This window comes from Mytilus edulis, chromosome 13, assembly GCF_963676685.1.
Source record: "Mytilus edulis chromosome 13, xbMytEdul2.2, whole genome shotgun sequence".
Lineage (NCBI taxonomy): Eukaryota > Metazoa > Mollusca > Bivalvia > Mytilida > Mytilidae > Mytilus > Mytilus edulis.
In genome coordinates, this window is record NC_092356.1 from 49,801,788 (window position 1) to 49,823,236 (window position 21,449).

At 31.6% G+C, this 21,449-nt stretch overlaps 1 protein-coding gene across 1 annotated transcript in view; it reads left to right on the plus strand.

The window, feature by feature from the left end:
* The window catches only part of LOC139501736 (general transcription factor IIH subunit 2-like), a 32,885-nt gene extending 16,439 nt beyond the window's left edge, over window positions 1-16,446 (plus strand). The window contains exons 7-14 of the mRNA XM_071290883.1: window positions 4,252-4,339; window positions 5,268-5,344; window positions 6,361-6,391; window positions 9,187-9,250; window positions 10,513-10,616; window positions 12,795-12,903; window positions 14,167-14,206; window positions 14,683-16,446. Coding sequence (XP_071146984.1) covers window positions 4,252-4,339; window positions 5,268-5,344; window positions 6,361-6,391; window positions 9,187-9,250; window positions 10,513-10,616; window positions 12,795-12,903; window positions 14,167-14,206; window positions 14,683-14,811 — 642 coding nt within the window. The 3' untranslated portion in view covers window positions 14,812-16,446. The remainder of the gene's footprint in view (window positions 1-4,251; window positions 4,340-5,267; window positions 5,345-6,360; window positions 6,392-9,186; window positions 9,251-10,512; window positions 10,617-12,794; window positions 12,904-14,166; window positions 14,207-14,682) is intronic.
* Window positions 16,447-21,449: the final 5,003 nt, after the last annotated feature.

The following is a 21,449-nucleotide window of genomic DNA, read 5'->3' on the forward strand; positions in this document are numbered from 1 at the left end:
GAAACGAGCCGAGGAGTCAATTCTTTAGTCATCGAGGGCCGTACATATCGGGAGGTTAGTGTCCTGAAACATAACAACATATCTTACAAATGTACCATAAATCGTGTAAAGCCATAGTCACCACGGATTCTAGTGTCAAAACACTGATCGAGCATAAACATGTGGCAGATGTCCGAAAGACAGAGGTTAAAGAACTACGGGTACTGTCAAGGAAAAAGTCTGGAGGTGTATCTTCTAGGCCTTCTTCCATCTCCCCGTAGTGAGCAGGGGACAACAGGTTTCCCGTTTGAATGGTTTTACAGTAGTTATTTTGGGACCCTTTATAGCTTGTTGTTCGGTGTGAGCCAAGGCTCCATGTTGAAGGTCGTACATTGACCTATAATGGTTTACTTTTATTAATTGTTATTTGGATGGAGAGTTGTCTCATTAGCACTCACACTACATCTTCCTATATCTATATTATGACTGACAATTCATTACATTTATACAAATGGCTAATTGAAGAGGTCTAAAATGATAAAATAAAAATTACATGACTTGGATGGAGAGTTCTCTCATTTGCACTCATACCACATCTTTTTATATCTATTCACCTGTAATTTACCTGTAAAAAAATCGGCGCAAATGAAAAAAATAATCGGCGCAAATGAAAGAAAAAATCGGCGCAAATGAAATGCAGATCGGCGCAAATGCAAAACGCCGCTGAGTTTATATATGGGTAAGTTGTGAGCGTGAGAAAAAAAAATCAAAATTCAGCACCAGATGTTGCACGGGCTCCAGCCGGGTATATATAAAAGGGATATTTTTTATTCAACCGTTATTACGCAAAATGGAGCCCAATGAGAAGGAAAAGAAAATGTAAGTACCCTTATACATGTACATTTTAAAATTTATTTCGACAGTGTTAGTAGTTAAGGAAACAGAACTTAAAAACATTTTGATGTTGAGTCATTGCAATTTTTAGTAGCTAACCAGCTGATATCTGATATCTTTATAGACCATAATGGCAAAATATTTCAATAGCCCAGGTCATAATAAATTGTGAATAAAAAAATGATTTATTTTAAGAGTATTTTAGGGGTTTAAGGGTTAATGTATATAAATGGTCTTTAACGTCCAGTGGCAAGTTGAATAAATATTCAGGACGAGAACATTTATAATATAATAAGATATGAATGTTTTACCCTGTTTTGTGCAAGAATTTCGAAAACGATTCCACTCTGGTTTTTGTCTATGTATTTCTATTTGTATCCATCTGATGAGTTAAGCCCTTTTCAATTGATTTTTATAGTTCGTTCCTATATTTTACTGTTACATCACTGTCCCACGTTAGGGGAGGGTTGGGATCCCGCTAACATGTTTACCCCGCCACAGTATGCATGTATGTGTATATGTATGTGCCTATCCCAAGTCAGGAGCCTGTAATTCAGTGGTTGCCGTTTGTTGCTGTGTTGCATATTTGTTTTTTTTTCGTTAATTTTTTGTACATTAATTAGGCCGTTAGTTTTCTGGTTTGAATGGTTTTACATTTGTCATTTCGGGGCATTTTATAGCTGACTATGCGGTACGGGCTTTGCTCATTGTTGAAGTCCGTCCAATATAGGAACGAACTATAAAAAGCCGTTGAAAAAAATCTTTTGGCCTTTATATCAGAAACGGAGAACTATTGGGTACTACGGGAGTTTTTAACGACCTTGACTGGCTATAAAGCCCTTGCACGGTCGGTACTATTGGGGAAAAACAAGTTCCTGTCCTAATAATTTTTTTCGAATATAAGTACTTACATAGCATTATTAAACTCGGTAAATCCGAGAAACTTGAGAAAGGGGAGATCATTTTTTCTTGTAAGGGGCGTCACCATTTAAATATTTGTGTTCGTGACTCTTTCTGCACGGCAAATTCAATCCCTTTTACACCACCCGTATTGAAATCATGGACCTGCCCAATTACAGGGTCGTTGAAAAGACTTCTTTATACATGACATTTGTATAATTGAATTTGAAAATATCTTTTCTATATAATAGTTTTATTTTGAAGTATTTGTATTATGATTGAGGAAAATTTCTTTTGAACTAAAAGGGCTGGGGAAGAGGGTTTCGTTTCTTCATTTTTACATTTCGTTTCGTTTCGTTTCGTTGTATTTCGTTGCGTTTCGTTGTATTTCGTTTCGTTTCGTTATATTTCGTTTCGTTTCGTTTCGATTCCGTTTCTCACTTTATAAGTACCCGCAGAAACTTGAACTTGACTTCGCTCACAATATTGAATGCTAAAAATAGTGACATCAATTTTGTCCACGAGATTTTTATTTGGCGGGAAATAGTATCATGTAACAGTAAACTCAGGTGACCTTTCTGGATAACCGTGGGAAAATTCATGTAATGATTGACATTTGTGTGCGTTAAGATTGAGGCTCTAGAAGGTCCTTTTACAATTGATTAACCGGATTCTAAATTTTATTCCTTTTCTGAATAAACGAACATCAGCCTTTTATTTATACGTTTCTCAGTCAACAGAGGACATTAACCTGGACATTATTTATACTTCCATAGTCAACACTATACATTAATGGTAGATGAAAACAGGATGCATGTCGTTCAGTTCCTGATGGGCGTTGGTAGAGATCCTCTGTGAAAATGTGTCGATCGTAAAAATCCAATCCACATTTTTTTTTTACATATTTCTTTCTTGTACGATATAATTTCATTTTAATATTCTATAGTATAAATTGTTGAAATACTTCTTTTTATATTTCGCCGAGGACTTTTAACGAGCAGTAAAATACGGATTGCGCCAATCCAATTTTATTTTAAATAATAAAAGATCAATAACAGATCATAACAGATAAAAAACACATGATTTTATTTCTTCATATAATTAAATAAGGTTGTGATGATTGTGTTGTGTCTGGGCGGGGAATTATCTCAGTATTTATGAATATAGGGCTGCCACATTGCATACAAAACTATTTGTCACTTTACAGTTTCTTTTTTAAATTCAAATATTTCAAGTCGGTAATCTACCGAGGTAGATATATATAGTGATACATAATATTTTACATTTCAAAATAAATTGAAAGTAACAGAGTTCACTTGTTGGTCCGATAAATTAACTCTAGGGTTTGATTTAGATTGGACAAATTACCGTAAAAACATCATTTTGTTTTAAGCCAGTTGATATTAATTATATAATATTGAACTATTAATGAACCGGATATTCACTGAGTAGGTCATAAAAGGTTCTAATTGTGGTAAAATCATCTTTGTTGAAACTTTGTTGAAAAAACAAAAATTATGACCTGATCGGACTATAATGAAAATACTAAATAAGTGTTTTATTCGTATTTTTATACGTTTTTACGTTTTATTTAATATGACAATGACATGGGCATATACATACAAGAATAATTATCTTATTTTAAATAAAAATGTCACACTTTTATCTGACAATGAATGGACATTTAAATAACGTATTTTAAAGTACACAGGTGCAATCAAGATCGATTAAATGTACAAAGGTAATAAATCTGGCTAATCCGATTATGTTGTCACGCGTCATTAATTTTCAGTTGGGCAATAAACCAATTAACAGCCACGCGGTGTTGGGAGAGAATCTTTGGAGGAAATTGGGAGTAGAATCCGTGATTCGCGGTGTCACACCGCTACACTCGGAAATCGGTGATAAAAGTTCGCGATTACAAACTCTCTGGGCGTACTGTAAGTGATAAATAAATATACTATCTTTTGGTGTTACTCATGCATTTGGAGCTTTGGACTCTACTTCCAGCTGTAGGTTCCAGTATAATCATTAGTTTAAAAAATCAAAGATTTTCTAACCGTAGGCTGTTAAAGCCTAGAAATGTTTTGTTTTATTGTTGTTGTTTGTCCTAAGAAAGTTTAATTGTAGTTTCTAGAATTTGTTTCACAATATTCCACCTGTGTAGACATATCTGCTGAGTTTCCTTGAAGGAATTTCCAATTAAAGCCAAATAAAAAAATATTTGTTTTTCTTATTTCCCTACCTACACTACATTTTAAGCTAAGAAATAACCTACCTTTATTTTTTTATGGTCATTTTTCATTTAGCACTGTTAAAGTCAGAATTTGTCTCCCATAAACTCAATGTATAAAAAATCCCTACCTACATACACCTACCCAATTTCTTTTAAAGGAAACCCACATGTATAATTTTTTTTGTTTGTCCTAATATTAGTTTAATTTATCTCCATTCATTAAATTGATTTTTTTTTTACAGACAATGAAAGATACAAATATAAGATGTTCTGTAATTGGTCTTGCTGCAGAAATCAGGGTCTGTAAAAAGCTTTGTATGGATACTAATGGTAGGTGCAATTACTTGAGCATTGTAAAGAAAGAGATAAGAACTAATTTTACTTTGTTAATTAAAGCTAAAACATCAATTGGTCAAAACATGTATATGCAAATGATTTTTCTAGAAACAAGTTTAAAATTCATTCTTTTCAAATATATTTCTTTTAAAGAGTAAAGATTACTACTATGGATTCATTCGTTTGTAGTTACTAATTTTTTTAAAGTCTGTTTACAGGATGTTTTATGGTATGCAATTGTCTGTCCGTCCGTCTGTCCATTGTCGACATGTCGGACAATAACTCAAAAGCGTTTAATAGCCAATTTGCAGGAAACTTTGGTGAATTTGAGCTATGGGGTTTTATTAATTTAAAAATGGGGGGTTTTCCAGTTTTCAGACAATAACTCAGAAACACTTTCACCAATTTGCAAGAAACTTTGGTGAATTGTTTATATTAACTCCCATGAGCTCCTTTTTCGATTTTTATAAATTTTAGAATTTACCTTTCAGAGTTTATATGTGATTGTATTCATGAAAAAGGGGGTATTTTTCTGTTTAAAGTCAATGCTTTGAGCAGTTATCATGAAACTTTGGTGACTGGTTTATATCTTTTAAGATAACCTCCCTTTAGTTTTTCATGAGTTTCTGATATGACATTGAGAAGTTATTGAACTTTATTGTTTGGCGCAGCTGTTAATTGTTGATGAGAAATTATATTTTCATAGTTTTGCCTACATAATTTTCTTAATTTGTTGAACAATTTTAATTTGTCGATCTCCAATACCCACGAAATCCGCCCAAATTGGTATCCCACGAATAATAATGAATCTACAGTACTTTCATTATAGTTATATCATTCTTCATTTTACAGGTCTTTATAATGTTATACTAGATGAGAATCATTTCAAGGGTTTCTTGATGCATTTTACTTCATTTTACAGGTCTTTATAATGTTATATTAGATGAGAATCATTTCAAGGATTTACTGCTGCAACATATAGATCCTCCACCTGCTACAGTAAGCATTATTACAATATGTTATAAGGGGCCTTGGTGGCCGAGTGGTATAAGTAGTTACTGTTGTAATCACTAGCTAATCAGCACTGTGGTTGTGAGTTCAAACCCTGCTCATGCAGGTGCACTCCAATCCTGATTGACTAGAATTGTCAGTTTTCCTTTCAAAGGTTGGTGGCTTTCTCAGCAGACTCCTGGCTTCCTCCACCAATAAAGACTAGCCACCATGAAATAGCCCAAAAGCAGTCCTTAAAGTGGCTTTTAAACACCAGAAATCAAATCAAAGAAGTTATGTATCTGCCATTTTATATAATTATTAAGGGCAAAAAATTAATATAGACTTGTGTCATGTTTCCTGACAGCAAAATATAGGAAAGATAGGTAGGTAAAATTATTTTATTTTCAAAAATATTTTACATAGACTGTAAAAGGAGGTGTTCTTTAATGATACTAAGCCAAAAGTGTCGGAACTTTAAAAGTGCTCAACCAAATATACCTGGACTTTAACAGTGCTTAAACCAAAAATATCTGTAACAGTCTTTATCCTAAAAAGTCTAAACTTTAACAGTGCTTAAACCAAAAATATCTGTAACAGTCTTTATCCTAAAAAGTCTAAACTTTAACAGTGCTTATAAAAAAACTAGACTTTTTAAGTTTTACAAATTTTAAAAATTCTGAAATTTATCAGTGCTCAACCAAAAAAGTCTGAACTTTATCAGTGCTCAACAAAAAAGTCCGAAATTTATCAATGCAACCAAAAAAGTCTGAATTTTTAACAGTGCTTAACCAAATACGCATGGACTTTAACAGTGTATTGATTTTCCCTTGAAACAAATAGAAATTGGTACTTTTATTTGAATGTAAATATCAATTCAAAGGATTTCGGTAAAAGCTTGACAAGCTTACTTAAGTGCTTCTTAAAAACTTAAAATTTATAATGAGATAATTTTGTATATATGTATTAACTATTACATTCAAACATGACTGAATCAATTAAGATATGTATTGTAAATTTTTCAGGCTAATACAGAGGCATCTTTAATAAGAATGGGTGAGTTTGATCAGATGTATGATAAACTGAGTTTAAAAAACACATTTTTAAAATTAAATTTGATGCAAAGATACTTTCACATTCAAAGTGATCCTTTTATGCCTTTGGGTAGTGGAGAGGGCATTAAGCTTTATCCCTACGTCCTTACGTCTGACCAGCGGTACATACTTCCCAAAGTTGGTTTCTGTTCTCTACCTTTAGTTAGTCTCAACCAAATGTTATGAAACTTATACACAATGCTTATTACCACAAAATACAGATCAAGTACAAATTTTTGTGGCATCACTTTTACTGTTCTAGAGTTATGACAGAAGGGGCTTGGTCAAATAATCTCCATTGAAAAGTGGGAAAATTATACAACATATTTTGTCTCAGATAAAAATGAGATGTCCTAATGCTAAAATAATTTCATATGAAACATAATTGAGTACCCCTTAACCTGACTTGCTGCAAATTGCTGAATTTTTCGTTTCCACTCTCTAATTTAAATTTGCCTCAACCAAATTTTATGAAATTTTATGTACACAATACTTATTACCACAAAACTCAGATCAAGTACAAATTAGGTAGCCTCCCTTTTACTGTTCTTCAGTATATGTCCCTTTTTCACTTTATATGATATGCAAGCTGGGGCGTCATCTGTGTCCCATGGACACATTCCCCATTTCTTATTTTTAAGCAGTTAATCTGCTTAATGCGAGCACCCTAGATTTATGCTCTACCCAATAAATGCTGAAATATGTGCCACTTTTATTATCTGGCTGCAGGCTATCATGTTATTTATAACTAATTGAACACTTTTTTCATACTTTTTATTCTAGAATATAAAAAATATTGCCATAAAAACCTTAAATGGTCGTCGAATTTCCCAAAAGTTTTGAAGTTGCACATAGGAAGTAGTGCTCGATAGAAATTCTCCTATAGTTTATTATCCCCTGTGCTGTTGGCTAAGATGTCGAAGAACAATAGTAAGAAATATTTGATTGGCGAAAATCTATAAAGATGAGTCGTTTACATTTCCTAAATGGCAAAAGTCGTAGGAATATTGTTTGTCATCGATACGTATTACATACGTCAGTATATTAATCAGCTGATATAAGTTGGCGGCAATTTCAAATTACATAGAAGACGAAATTTACATACCTTTTAAATTGGGAGGATTCTGATGATACATAGGTACTTTATTATTAATCATTTTATTCGTTTTTTGTCTGAAATTATTGAGATTATTTAAATCATCTTAATTCAGTAATCTTAAATGTATGCTTATTTGTATTTTTGTTAATATTATTCCGTTATTTTGCAAATCACCTCCATGATCCTTCATGCTTGTCAAATATATTGTTGTTATTGTAGTTTTCTGATTGGTCGATGTCAAGGTCATTTTAAGATTGTTTCGCTTTGGTGTTACAATGTAACATAATGCTACACGTGCATTGATTACACTCAATGTGCTTCAATAAATATTGAGATAAAAACTTTATCAACTCTTTACTAAAGGATGACATTATTGAACTTCCAAAGTCGCATATTTTGTAAGATATCAAGTCTGAATCTGTGACGCATATCACACCGTAATTGTTTTTGATTTACAAGAACTTACCGATTTCCAGTACAGAAAAATACGACTTTATTATATGTTTCTTTTTATAATTTTTCACATTTAAACACTCGTTAAGTGTTCTCGAATCAATTCTATGCCGTTCCTTCAGCAACCTCATGCTGGTAAACGATTTCCCTATGAAAATAATGTGAAAAGAAATTGCATGATACGATAAAAAGGTAACGACTAACGAGCCTCGAGAAACGTTTATGTTTTCAACAAGTTGAAGTTACAAACAAGTTTTACTTAATTCCTACTATTACATTGATTTAAAGTTTAAATAAATGTTTTTTTCTTATTATGATATTAGTAATGGAAGACAGTTAAACCGTAATCAAGATATTTTAATTCAGTTATAATTTGAGATGTTAATAAATTGAGAATGATAATGGAGAATGTGTCATAGAGACAATAACCTGATCTAAGAGCAGACAGCAGTCGAAGTTTAGCGGATCTTTAATGCAGGGGGGAAACTCCTACACCCAAAGGATTGCTTTTGCTGGCCCCTTAACACAATAACAAAAATGTATACTATTTCAACTAGTCACTTTGTTCGGTGGAACTTTTAAACCACTTTCCTGAGGCTAGTTAGTCCTTTAAGCCCAGAACTTTCCAAAGTTGGAACAAAAGAGCATTTACAATAACTTGGACATCATACTAAAATTAAACTAAAAACTAACAAGAAATTAATATTAAAAAAATGTACAAAATAATTATGAAAAATATATATACAGCAACAATCACCACATTAGTTGGTCCTCACTGTGGACAGGTACATACAGAATGTGGCGACTTTAACATCTTAACTGGCACAAAACTCTCCCCTAACATATATAGGACAGTGTATGTGCATAATCTCAGACATTGAATCTTTATAAATATAAATTGAAAATAACTTTTGAAAGTGGTAGCTATAGGATACCGTAGGATTGCATAAAATACACATTACTGTACAAGCATAATTATTTGATACTTTAGAAATAGCTGAGAACAATGCCTTAGATAATATTTTGACAATTTCTTTACACTTCATCTGAACTTGGCCAAGTTTGCCTTTGGGTTTTTGATTAACTGCCTATAGCACCCTTTGGTGCTTTGATTTTATGATAGTACACTGCTGTAATTTAAATAAATATCTATTGGTCACCATATGTAGGATTTAAAATCAATGAGTTGGACCCTTTTCTTATAGGTTTTCCTCACCATCTGTTAGGAGGATCTAAAGAGAAAGAAGAAATGCCTTCTATGTGTATGTGGTGAGTGAAAAGTAAAATCACAAAAATATTGAACTCTGAGGAAAATTCAAAAAGGAAAGTTCCCAATCAACTTGCAAAATCAAAATTTCAAGATTATTGAGGAATGAGTAGCATACATCAATGCCTAATTTCAATTTATTTATTTTTATTTTTATCAATTTCGAAATTTGGGTAACATCACTTTTACTGCTCTACAGTTATGCCCCTTATAATTTTATATGCAAGTGGGGGTATCATCTGTGTCCTATGAACACATTTTCCATTTATTTTTTTGGCTGAATGATTTCTGTAGATTGAGATATATAAATGTATATATTTTATGTATACTGTATTTTGTTGAGGTGAATATGTGGTTTTATTGACTTTTGAAATAATGATATTCACTGAGGCCAATGGCTGAAGTGAATATCATATTTTCAAGAGTCAATGAAATAACACGTTAACATAAAACAAAAGACAAAAATTGTTTATTTCTATATTGTGAGAGAAAAAATGGTATTTTATGACAATTATTTTATAAGATTATAAGACATATTGTTCATTCAACTTTTTATCATATTTATACATGTAAAAGCATGTGAGGTTTAGCAAGATGAATATCACTTCCAGGTTAAACCTGGTTTAATTAAGAAAAAAATTTCATGTCATGCTCTATGCTCATTTTTAACATGGGTAGGCATTATATTTGTCATTATCTTTATGTTGAGCATTAGTGAGGTGTATAATGTTGACAAATATAATGCCTAACCATGTGAAAATGAAAATAGAGCATGGCATAATAAAATTATTTCGATACTTATTGGAAAATTTAGAACTAATGTACTTCAAACAGGTATATAATCAGATTCGAAATGCAGCCATTTTGATTTTATGAGGTCAAAACCAGTTTCATGATAAAAAATGAACAGATACATGTAGCAGCATCAACACAAATGTCCATTTTGTTCTCAAAAGTTGTTCAAAATACAACCAAAGTTGTGATTTCAATTGCGACATCAATCGCATGCAGCCCATGTTTTATAGCAATTAGAACAAGGCTTTGTTGCCAAAGCGAAAGAAGGAGGTTATATTAAATCCTTCTAATAAATTACCAACACAGAATGATGTTTTGTATAAATTTGGACTGTAAAACTTATAAAGGATTTCGATGGGGGAGTTATATTGTCCGATTGTAATATTATTTTCTGTCAGTCAATTGGACAGTAAAACTAAATGAAAAAAAATGGAAGGATTCGTTTACTTACAATTTTTCTTTCTTTCAGCCATTTAGACAGTAAAACTAATGAAGGATTTGGAGGGAGTGGCTACTTTTGTCCACAATGTAAAAGTAAATATTGTGAACTTCCTGTAGAATGCAAAGCATGTGGTAAGTAAATATTGTGAACTACCTGTAGAATGCAAAGCATGTGGTAAGTAAATATTGTGAACTACCTGTAGAATGCAAAGCATGTGGTATGTGTTCATTTTACTTCTCTCTCACATGATTAACATTATCTATAGATACTTTAAAAAAGTGCAATAAGGTAGATCAGATGTCTTTCCATGCACACCTTCAGGGCAAGTTGCAAAAAATCTTCATTCAATATACAACAGAAACACAATAATTTTGAAATTAAAAGATTAACCAATAAAAAAAAATAAGTGTCATAAAGCATGTGTCTATTTGAAATTTTCAAATTTTTAGAAAAAAAAAATCAATGCTAGATAATAGACCACTTTCGATTTTGTCCGTCATGGAAAAAACTCTTCAATTATGCAGGCCTTTGTGATGTTATTTACCAGATAGAGGGGATTGCCTGTATCCCTGCACTATTAACATTCATCAAGCATCTTAGTGATCGTCATTATGCAGGATAAACTAGAAATAATATTTGTTCCGTAGGTACCTAATCTCAATTCCCTTATGATAGCACTGCTGAATATGAATTATAAGAATTTAATTTGCTGAATAATTTGTGCAATATAGCATTATAACATTTTCCACCAATTTCTCAACAAAAGAACTGAAGTGACAACGCCCCTAAACGCAAGAAAGATGTTCACTAAAACCAAAGTTTTTGACAGATTTGCAACAGTCGAAAGTTGTTTATTACATGTATTGGAAATTTCGTAGAACTATTTAAAAAAAAAAATATTTTTCAAGAAAATAGGCCTGTGACTCCTTATTTTTATTTGACATTTCGGAAGTATTTATAGAATGCAAATATCTCATGGAATTTTCAGCAGTTTTATTGTTTTATTTTCCCTCATTTGTGAAAAATAAAGTTTCCTTTCTATGAAATAACGGATTTTATTGATTTCAATGTGTTTTAATGAAAAAATAAGTATCCCAAGTTTTTACATGGAAATTTGAAAGAACATTGACCCAGAAGGCTTTTACAGAATGACATAAGTTTAAAACAATAATCTATCATCAAACATTTAGACTCTCCAACTACTATAAGTCTGGTCATTAAAACAATAATCTATCATCAAACATTTAGACTCTCCAACTACTATAAGTCTGGTCATTAAAACAATAATCTATCATCAAACATTTAGACTCTCCAACTACTATAAGTCTGGTCATTAAAACAATAATCTATCATCAAACATTTAGACTCTCCAACTACTATAAGTCTGGTCATTAAAACAATAATCTATCATCAAACATTTAGACTCTCCAACTACTATAAGTCTGGTCATTAAAACAATAATCTATCATCAAACATTTAGACTCTCCAACTACTATAAGTCTGGTCATTAAAACAATAATCTATCATCAAACATTTAGACTCTCCAACTACTATAAGTCTGGTCATTAAAACAATAATCTATCATCAAACATTTAGACTCTCCAACTATTATAAGTCTGGTCATTAAAACAATAATCTATCATCAAACATTTAGACTCTCCAACTACTATAAGTCTGGTCATTAAATAAATGTACTCAATGTAGTGTTTAATCTGATTCAGATACAAATCCTGTGTCCAAACTTTGCCTACAGGGATCCGACAACATTTCAACTTTCTTTTTCCTATTATTATTGCATCAGCCAATGATGATTTCAGCCGTCAAATTTTTGAAAGTTTGTATTACTACAACATAACCAGAGGATCCAGAGTGGTCTCTAAAGCAGAAAGCTGAACGAAGCATTGTCAGAGCCTATGCATGTACTTCCCAAAGTTGGTTCTCTTACTACAGTATGCCTTAACCAAATGTTATGAAACACAATGCTTATTTCCACATAATACAGATCAAGTTCTAAATAAGGGTTGCATCACTATGGTTCTTGAGTTACGCCCTTTATAAACATAAAAAATGTTGAATTTTTCGTTTCCATTCTCTAACTTTAGTTTGCCTCAAGAAAATGTTATAAGACTTATTCACAATACTTATTACCGTACCACAAAACTCATATCAAGTACAAATTTGGGTAGCCTCACTTATGCAGTTCTTCAGTTGTGTCCCTTTATGACTTTATATGATATGCAAGGGGGACATCATCTGTGTCCCATGGATACATTCCCCATTTTTGATTTTATCAATTTCCACTATTTCAGGACTAACCTTGGTATCAGCACCCCATTTAGCCAGATCATATCATCATTTGTTCCCATTGGAACCATTTAAAGAAATACCATTTGACATGAACACAGAGTATGGAAATATGTAAGTACTTAATGGATTGTATCATTCTTTACAACCATCTTGATTTAGAAAGATTAAGAGAATTAGGCTTGATTTATTAAGGGAAGACAATATACATATAAATCTTGTCTGAAATCACTGTATCAGTACAGTGTGAACTAATCTTAAAACCAGGTTCAATCCACTATTTTCTGCATAAGAAAATGCCTGTACCAAGTCAGGAATATGACAGTTGTTATCCATTCGTTTGATGTGTTTGAGCTTTTGATTTTTCCATTTGATTAGTGACTTTGCTGTTTGAATTTTCCTCAGAGTTCAGTATTTTTTGTGATTTTACTTTTTCCTGAATTATCCTAATGCTGTTAAGTTTATGATTTATTGTGGGATTTACCCAAGAACTTAAAAAGCTAATTTTACAGTTATTGCTACACGATATCAATACAGAAATACTACCGGTATTTCCCCCAGCCATTATATAGTCTTGAAAAGAGAATGAGTAAAATGCTGACTAAAGATTCTTTCACTTGCACAGAAGGCAAGCTATATTTTCCCCTGTTTATTCAGTGAACATTTTTCTATTTATAGAATAGTTTGAAAGATTTTTTTTTTAATCATGCAAATACCTGTTAAATGGAAATTGTTTTCAATAAGAAGGAAATTATGCAGATATATGGCATCTGTAATAAATTTCTAGGTCATAGTAGCGTATAGTTGAATACTATGGATTGTCAGATTGCTTTTTCATCTCATGCCTTTTTAAATTTCATCTGATTTATACGATAAGAATGTGGCATGATTGAACTGTTATTTTAAGTCTATTCCTGTTTTTGGTCCATATAAGCTATTGTAAAGTAAGAACTTTTAAAGGTCAGTTAAACAAATCTGGTATGATGAAAGTAATACATAGTTCAAGAACTTTTTGTTGATAAAGTTTTGTAAAGACAAATAGGTCCCTTCATGGTTAGTTTGGCCATATTGGATAGAGCAGATTTTCATATGGAGGTACAAATGGTGTTAGAAGTACAGGAAAACATTGTTAAAACAGAGCAGTTGCTTTGAAACATGCATAGGATTTCACATACTTTCATACTATTTCCACCTTTTTAAAAAAAAGGGGGCCTATTGTTCAAATGCAAAGAGTCTTAAAATGTTGTTTTGTTCTTTGTATAATTTCTAAGCACATGTAATTTTATCTTTTGTATTATTTGAAATCAGCAAACAGTAAAGTCAATAAAATAAGTTTTACATAAATAACAATACTTACTCAGTTTCTTTAATTTGTAGAATGTGTTACTCATGTAGAGTAGACTTCAAGAAGCAAACCGTAAGTAGAATTTTTTATTACCTGATGATTCACTATGTTCATATTAATTAGTATTCTTAAATAAACTCATCATAGATACCACGATTAAAATTTTATAATTACGAAAGACGCGTGTTTCGTCTACAAAAGACTCATCCGTTTTGTGTTCTAAAATTAAGTTCTTTGTTATGATTAGGGAACAACCATTCAAAATTAAGGGGGATGGGAGTAAGGTTTTATTATTTTTAACTTGTAAGCTTTAAATATTTTGTTATGAATAGAATTTTCTGAATTTGAGCAGTTAAAATGACAACACACTGTAGAACTGAAGTATTGTAAATAGAATCTAATTAGGGCTGTATAATATTTGAGACCATTATTTTAAATACAATATTTCTTGCATAACTGAATTTAGCAAAAAAGATTGAAAACCTCTCACCAACACCAAAAGTTCAATTGATTTTTTTAGATTTTAAAATTATTATAAATTCTTGTAGGTATACATGTGTGAAAAATGTCAACAAATTTATTGTGTGGACTGTGACTTATTTATTCATGAGACACTTCATTCATGTCCAGGATGTGCTAGTTCAAGGGCCACTCAACAAATGTCAAAAATCGTTTGATATTGGACAAGACAACACTAGGCAGTAAGATGCCAACTTCACACGAACTCTACTAACTGGACATTAAGAAAGCACCAATCATGCTAACTCTATGGGCATTAAGTGACTTGAAGATAACATACAAAGCAGACGAGTTAACACTTCTTTTTCCACCTTCTTGATGCTTATAACTATTATGCAGGAATAGAAATTTTTGTTACATGACTTGAACAGATAGTTCTGTTATTATTAATTGTAGAATAACCGGTTTGCCTGGTGTTTCATTATTCTGTTCCAGTTTAATGATCATTGTATAGCATGCCATTAGTCTTTTGAGTGTTGCTATAAGAGAAGTTAGAGGTGCAATTCGTTTCTGCTTCAACAAAGTGCTATACTGTGGACTCATTTATTTTCATGGTTACCAATTTTCGTGGTTTGAGGCTATGAAAACTTGCATATTCGTGGATATTTAATTTTGTGGTTTTGGCAAATTTTAAATACATTCCTATTGAAAATTCATGGTACCCACAAAATCCACGAAAATTAGTATCCAACAAAAAAAAATAAATGAATCCACAGTGAATTTAATTTTTAAGAAGACCATCTAGTTCCTTTTGGTTTGCCACTAAGCTGTAAATGAAAAGAATCTGGTTAAATAGAAACATTCAAATTTGTCTGTCTTTGAAATCAAGTTAATTTGCTTAAGATTACTCAGGGTTCAGATGTTTTCCTAGCCTTTGTTTAGCAAACACCAGGATTGACTTCAGAAAACACATTACAAAATATAATCAACAATTAACACATTGGCAACTTCTACTAATTTAGCTATCAAGTCCATCCATATCTCTTTCTTTTTTTTTTGCTAATATATACATCTGATATTATTGAAAAGTACAACCTTCTTATACAGTTTTGTAATGTTAGTTTTGGTAAGAAACATATTATTTGTTTAAAACAAAAGATAAGTCTTCAGAAGTATAGTATTCTTAGAATTTCTAATCATGACAATTACAAAGTTTTACATGAAAATTCTCTAAAGCATGTAAAGATTTCAAAACAAATTTGGATTTTATTTTTTAATGATTCAGGTTAACATTTTGCATGTAGGTCCAATTGTCAGTGAACCAATTTATTTTCCATGAACCAGTAAAACTAAGGTTTATTTCAATGAAAGCTTCTTGATGTACCAAAAGGTTAATAAAGTCCAACAAATTTTGAGGCCAAACCATATTGAGGTCAAGAAGATGATATTTGATTGTTACATTCTTACTGTGCAAACTACAGCCTTTGACATGCATGACCACAATTTAAAACTTTTCAAAATTGTGTATGCACACATGCCAAAATTATAGATATCCATAGATTTTTGTCAATGATTTGATGTGAAAAATGCAACTAGTTTGTTTTTGTAATAATAATCATTACATTTTTACCCAAAAGACAATTTTGAAATGTATGAAATAATAAACAGTATAGCAGACTATTTACGTGTACATGCCTGCAGGATCCTGGATATCTATTGCATAATTATAATTTAATAAAGTACTTTGTTGAGTTTTAATGATCTGATAAAATACAAACATGTTTTATATGAAGGAACTTGTGTGCCTCAGTTACAAAAGTGTTATTGTTTGATAATAAATTGTTATATTTGTACCAAGTTTTAGTCTCAATTTATGTAATCCTCTGGAAGTTATCATAACTGTACAAATGATATATGTGCACTATCTTTTATTGTTGAGTCTATTTCATCAATTATAAAGCAGTGTCTGTCTTATTTTATGCTGTTAAAGGGAAACTTCGCAAAAAAATCAAAAATTGATATTATGTTCATTAGGCATAAAAATGCTCAAATTCATAGATATTATAGTTTTATTCCGCTAGATAAGCGATCACCATCGATTTTAAATTTAGAGAATCATTTCCATCCGTTCAGCCATTTTGTCTTCGTTCCCGGTTAATAAAATCGATATGTCTATAAACCCAAAAGGAACAAAACTACAGTAACCGATGTAGTCGTAATTGCATGTCGATATCTTGTCAATCGTACGGTTGTTTTATCCGACTTACTAACTTCAAGTTGATACGGAAAATATTCTTATTTTTTTTAAATTACCACGGTCTTTTGTTTTTAAACTGTTGATATTGGAATTAGGTAAAAAGTCAAAGTTGAAATCATAAATAAGTGATCCGTGAAAATTGTTTTCGAAAATCTAATTTGTTCATAATTCTTTAAAGTAATAAACTTTTTTCAAATAACTTTTAATCTTCCCTCATCTGATCACCAGCATGGCTACAGGTATTACTTTCAAAGGTATTGGGAGGGGCGTGAGGTGACACGTCCAGGTATTCAAGCGATTTCCTGTCGGGCTTGCAAGTTCATGCATCGTTTCACTTCTGCATGTATTGATCAGTGTACACGGCTGATAACTTATAACTTTCCATTTTGAACTATCAGATGTATAATATACAACTCTGTCTTACTTGTCATTACTAAACTCATACGCTTGTTTATAAATAACATTTCTGGTGTAAAGAATATTATTCATAAAAATATAAATAATACCCAAAAAATAAGATTTGATGGAATTAAAATCTATTTAAATATTTTTTCCAAGGGTGAATTTGGGAAAATGTAATATATACTCATTGTCAATGGTGAAGGACAGATTGGAACATACCAGAAATATTGATTTATAAAATGTACGCACTTGCCGATGATTCGTTTATACGACTGGGTTGAAAGTTATGGAACTAAAGCGCAATTTAAAATATATACATGTATACATTAAACATAAGAAAAAAAAACATATATTTTGAATAAATTGGGGTAAAAGTTTTGTAAATAGACTAGTCCACGTATGCCAACAGTAGGTAATCATCGAATGTCGATAGACTATTGTATACCAGAAAAAGAAGAGAACCAATTTGATTTAAATACAGGTCGATGTATAACTTTTGCTTTGGTTCATTGAAGTTGTCACGGGAAATAGTAAAATCACAGATTTATATTTCAATAAGATTGTTCTCGAACAAAGGAAGGAATTCGTCATCACAATTGTAATATATGCCACTGGACGAACACTAATTATCCCCAAGGGATGTGAATATTTTGCTGGCAAACTTTTGAGTATCAAAGTTTCAAATTAATTTCGGGATTTATTTTCTCTCTTGGTATTCGATAACAGAAAAAAGAATAAATTACTTGTCAGCTAAATAGGGGTATTCTTGTCAGATAAAAAAGACTTTTAGTTACATTTAAAAAAAAATATGGAAATATGACATTAAATTGGTTCTGTCGTTTTTTTAAACATCGTTAAAAAGATGTGTGTCTAAGGTGAACGCCACAAGACAAGAACCCTGTAATACTAGTACGAGAGTATAGCATTTAAACCTTGCTTCTCAATTATATGGTTGTGTCGGAAATCTTTTCATACAAATTGACAACTCATGGTCCGATATGCATGTACTATTTGCCACATAACGCCCATAGATCTTTCTACCATCATCATCTTATTCTTTGATATTGCTGTAAACATCGATGGTTCACACCCAAACAAAATGGGAGTAATGGACCCTCAGAGCTTCTCCGTGTTATACACTTGTGGAACTTAATTCATAGACGAAATTTCTGTATTGAAATGAATCTACATCTCACAAACAGGATTTTCAAATAATGATTTTGAGTAATCACCTTACAAACCAATATAAAAGTATGGCAAGATATAACCATGAAGGAATTTAGTTTTTGTCAGTCGCAAGAACTCATCACAATCATAAACGTATACGTATATATGCATGCAGTTTCAAATATCAAGAACAAGCGGTCGATGTCGATAGTCCGTTTTCTAACTGTTCAGAGTTAGACATGTCACTAGTTCATTCTTGGAAGCCTTCATATTCCCTGTCCAACGATGGGAACTCTTTCTGTTTGTATTGACTATAAATGCTTGTATGGTAATTCTGTCGTTTATCTGTACAAGTGGTTGCATTTCCTCTCCTTTCCCAACAAACAAACGAACGAAACGCTACTATTTTGCTTTCTCTGGAGCTCATCCTCAGTGGCGCTTATACGTCAGGAAACTTACATGTATGTATACTAATAATGATTGTTGCAAGAACAACGATGTATGGACAAACTATTCTAAATTCGTCAATATCAGTTATGCATGACTAAGATATAAGTTTTATTACAACTACTGTATTACTTATTTGGATTAATGACGGCTATCATGTTCAACATTGCACAAAATATTATCATAGAATTTAAAAAAAAAAATTGTCAAAAAAAATAATGCCTTAGCTTAGATAATTGGTATTCTTTTCATAAAAAGTTCGTGTAAATGATTGTCAAATGAATTTAATTATGCAAGAATAAAATGTTAAAAAGAAACTAAAACAAAAAAATCATGCATTTTGTATGTTGTATTTTTTTTTCAATTAAAAACTTTAAAATTGCTATAGTTTTATAAGAATTTAAACACAGCCAGATTTGAATACAAGTTAAAAAATTCCGGTAAAGTCAATGATATCAAACAGATTGGCAATGGTATAACAAATTGGGTAATATTGCATTTAGTTTTTATTAAAGATTAAAACTACCATTTTTTACTTCATTTACGCCAATTACCGCCAAGAAAGTAATCAAAAATTGTTTCCTTTTATTTTTATACACTTTCGGAATTACGAATCTGAAATTTTATTTTCAATTAATTTACACAATTTAATTATTGTATCTTTATTCTCATCGTGTATTAAACTCTTAGTGTATTAAAATCGTGACAGCATACTCTTTCTAACCCTTTCTGTTTATCCTTTCCAAATAACAACATTTATACCTGTGTACGCTTGAACTCACACCTGCGGCTAAATAGCTACAAGGTAAACAAATTGACCTCAAGCCGAGAAATATACAGTGACCTTTACAAAATAATATACACACTCTGCTCACACTTTAGTTGCATTGAAATGATTATCAAAACAATAACGGTAAATAGAACTGAAATAATTTCAGTTCAATATCAGTAAAAATGTTCAATAAATATTTTATGAAAAAATTCTCAACAATAATTAATGAAATTTATTCGAAAACATTTACTAGAGATAATTTAATAGGAGTTTAATTCATCAAAACAAAACGGTATATGCATATTCATTTTCGTTCATTCTTGTATTGTGGTTAATGACTACGACCATTCGTCAGCTGTGCGCTTTTAATTACGTATATTGTCGATAAGCTATAAGAGTTAACCAGATTTTATTTTTTCCCAGAATTCAATAAATCGGGCTAATACGTCACGACCCACTCGAGAATTCAACCAAAAAAGTTTCAAATACTTGATTTTCTCCGTTATTAGAAGTAATATAAATTTAAAACTTTGCAAATGTGTTTTTTATGTTAAGATGAACATAATTAGATGATAAGTAAAAAATCGCGGAATTTCCCTTTAATTCATTTATTTTCGTGGGTACCAACTTTTGTGGATTGAGGGAGATTTTAATTTTGGTGAATATTTGATTTTGTAGTTTTGCCCATTAAGTCTGCACACAAGCCATTAAAACATTTATTCTTTGTTGAATATTTATATTCATTTTTGTCGAGCCTGCAACTTTTGTTGCAGAAAGCTCGACATAGGGATAGTGATCCGGCGGCGGCGGCGTTAGCTAACTTCTGAAAAGGTTTATATTTTAGAAGGTGAAAGACCTGGATGCTTCATACTTTGTATATAGATGCCTCATGTTACGAAGTTTCCGTCAGTCACATGTCCAATGTCCTTGACCTCATTTTCATGGTTCAGTGACCACTTGAAAAAAAAGTTCAAAATTTTTGTAATGTTGAATTCTCTCTTATTATAAGTAATAGGATAACTATATTTGGTATGTGCGTACCTTGCAAAGTCCTCATGCCCGTCAGACAGTTTTCACTTGACCTCGACCTCGTTTCATGGATCAGTGAACAAGGTTGAGTTTTGGTGGTCAAGTCCATATCTCAGATACTATAAGTAATAGGGCTAATATATTTGGTGTATGGAAGGACTGGAAGGTGAACATGTCCAACTGGCAGGTGTCATCTGACCTTGACCTCATTTTCATGGTTCAGTGGTTATAGTTAAGTTTTTGTGTTTTGGTCTGTTTTTCTCATACTTTAAGCAATAGGTCTACTATATTTGTTGTATGGAATGGTTGTAAGGTGTACATGTCTAGCGGGCAGATGTCATCTGACCTTGACCTCATTTTCATGGTTCAGTGGTCAAAGTTAAGTTTTTAAGTTTTGGTCTTTATCTAATATTATATGCCAAAGGTCAACTATATTTGGTGTATGGAAATATATTATGGTCTATATGTCAGTCCCGCAGGTTTTATTTGACCATGACCTCAATTGCACGGTTCATTGCACAGTGTTAAGTTTTTGTGTTTTGGTCTATTTTTCTTAAACTATAAGTAATAGGTCAACTATATTTGTTGTATGGAAGCTTTGTTAGCTGTACATGTCTGCCTGGCATGGTTCATCTGACCTTGACCTACTTTTCATGGTTCATTGTTCTTTGTTTAGCTATCTTGGTTAATGTTAAGTTTATGTGACAGTTGTAATCAAGCTTTATACTTAGGACTATCAACATAAAATCAATGATTAGTAAAGAAGGCGAGACATTTCAGTG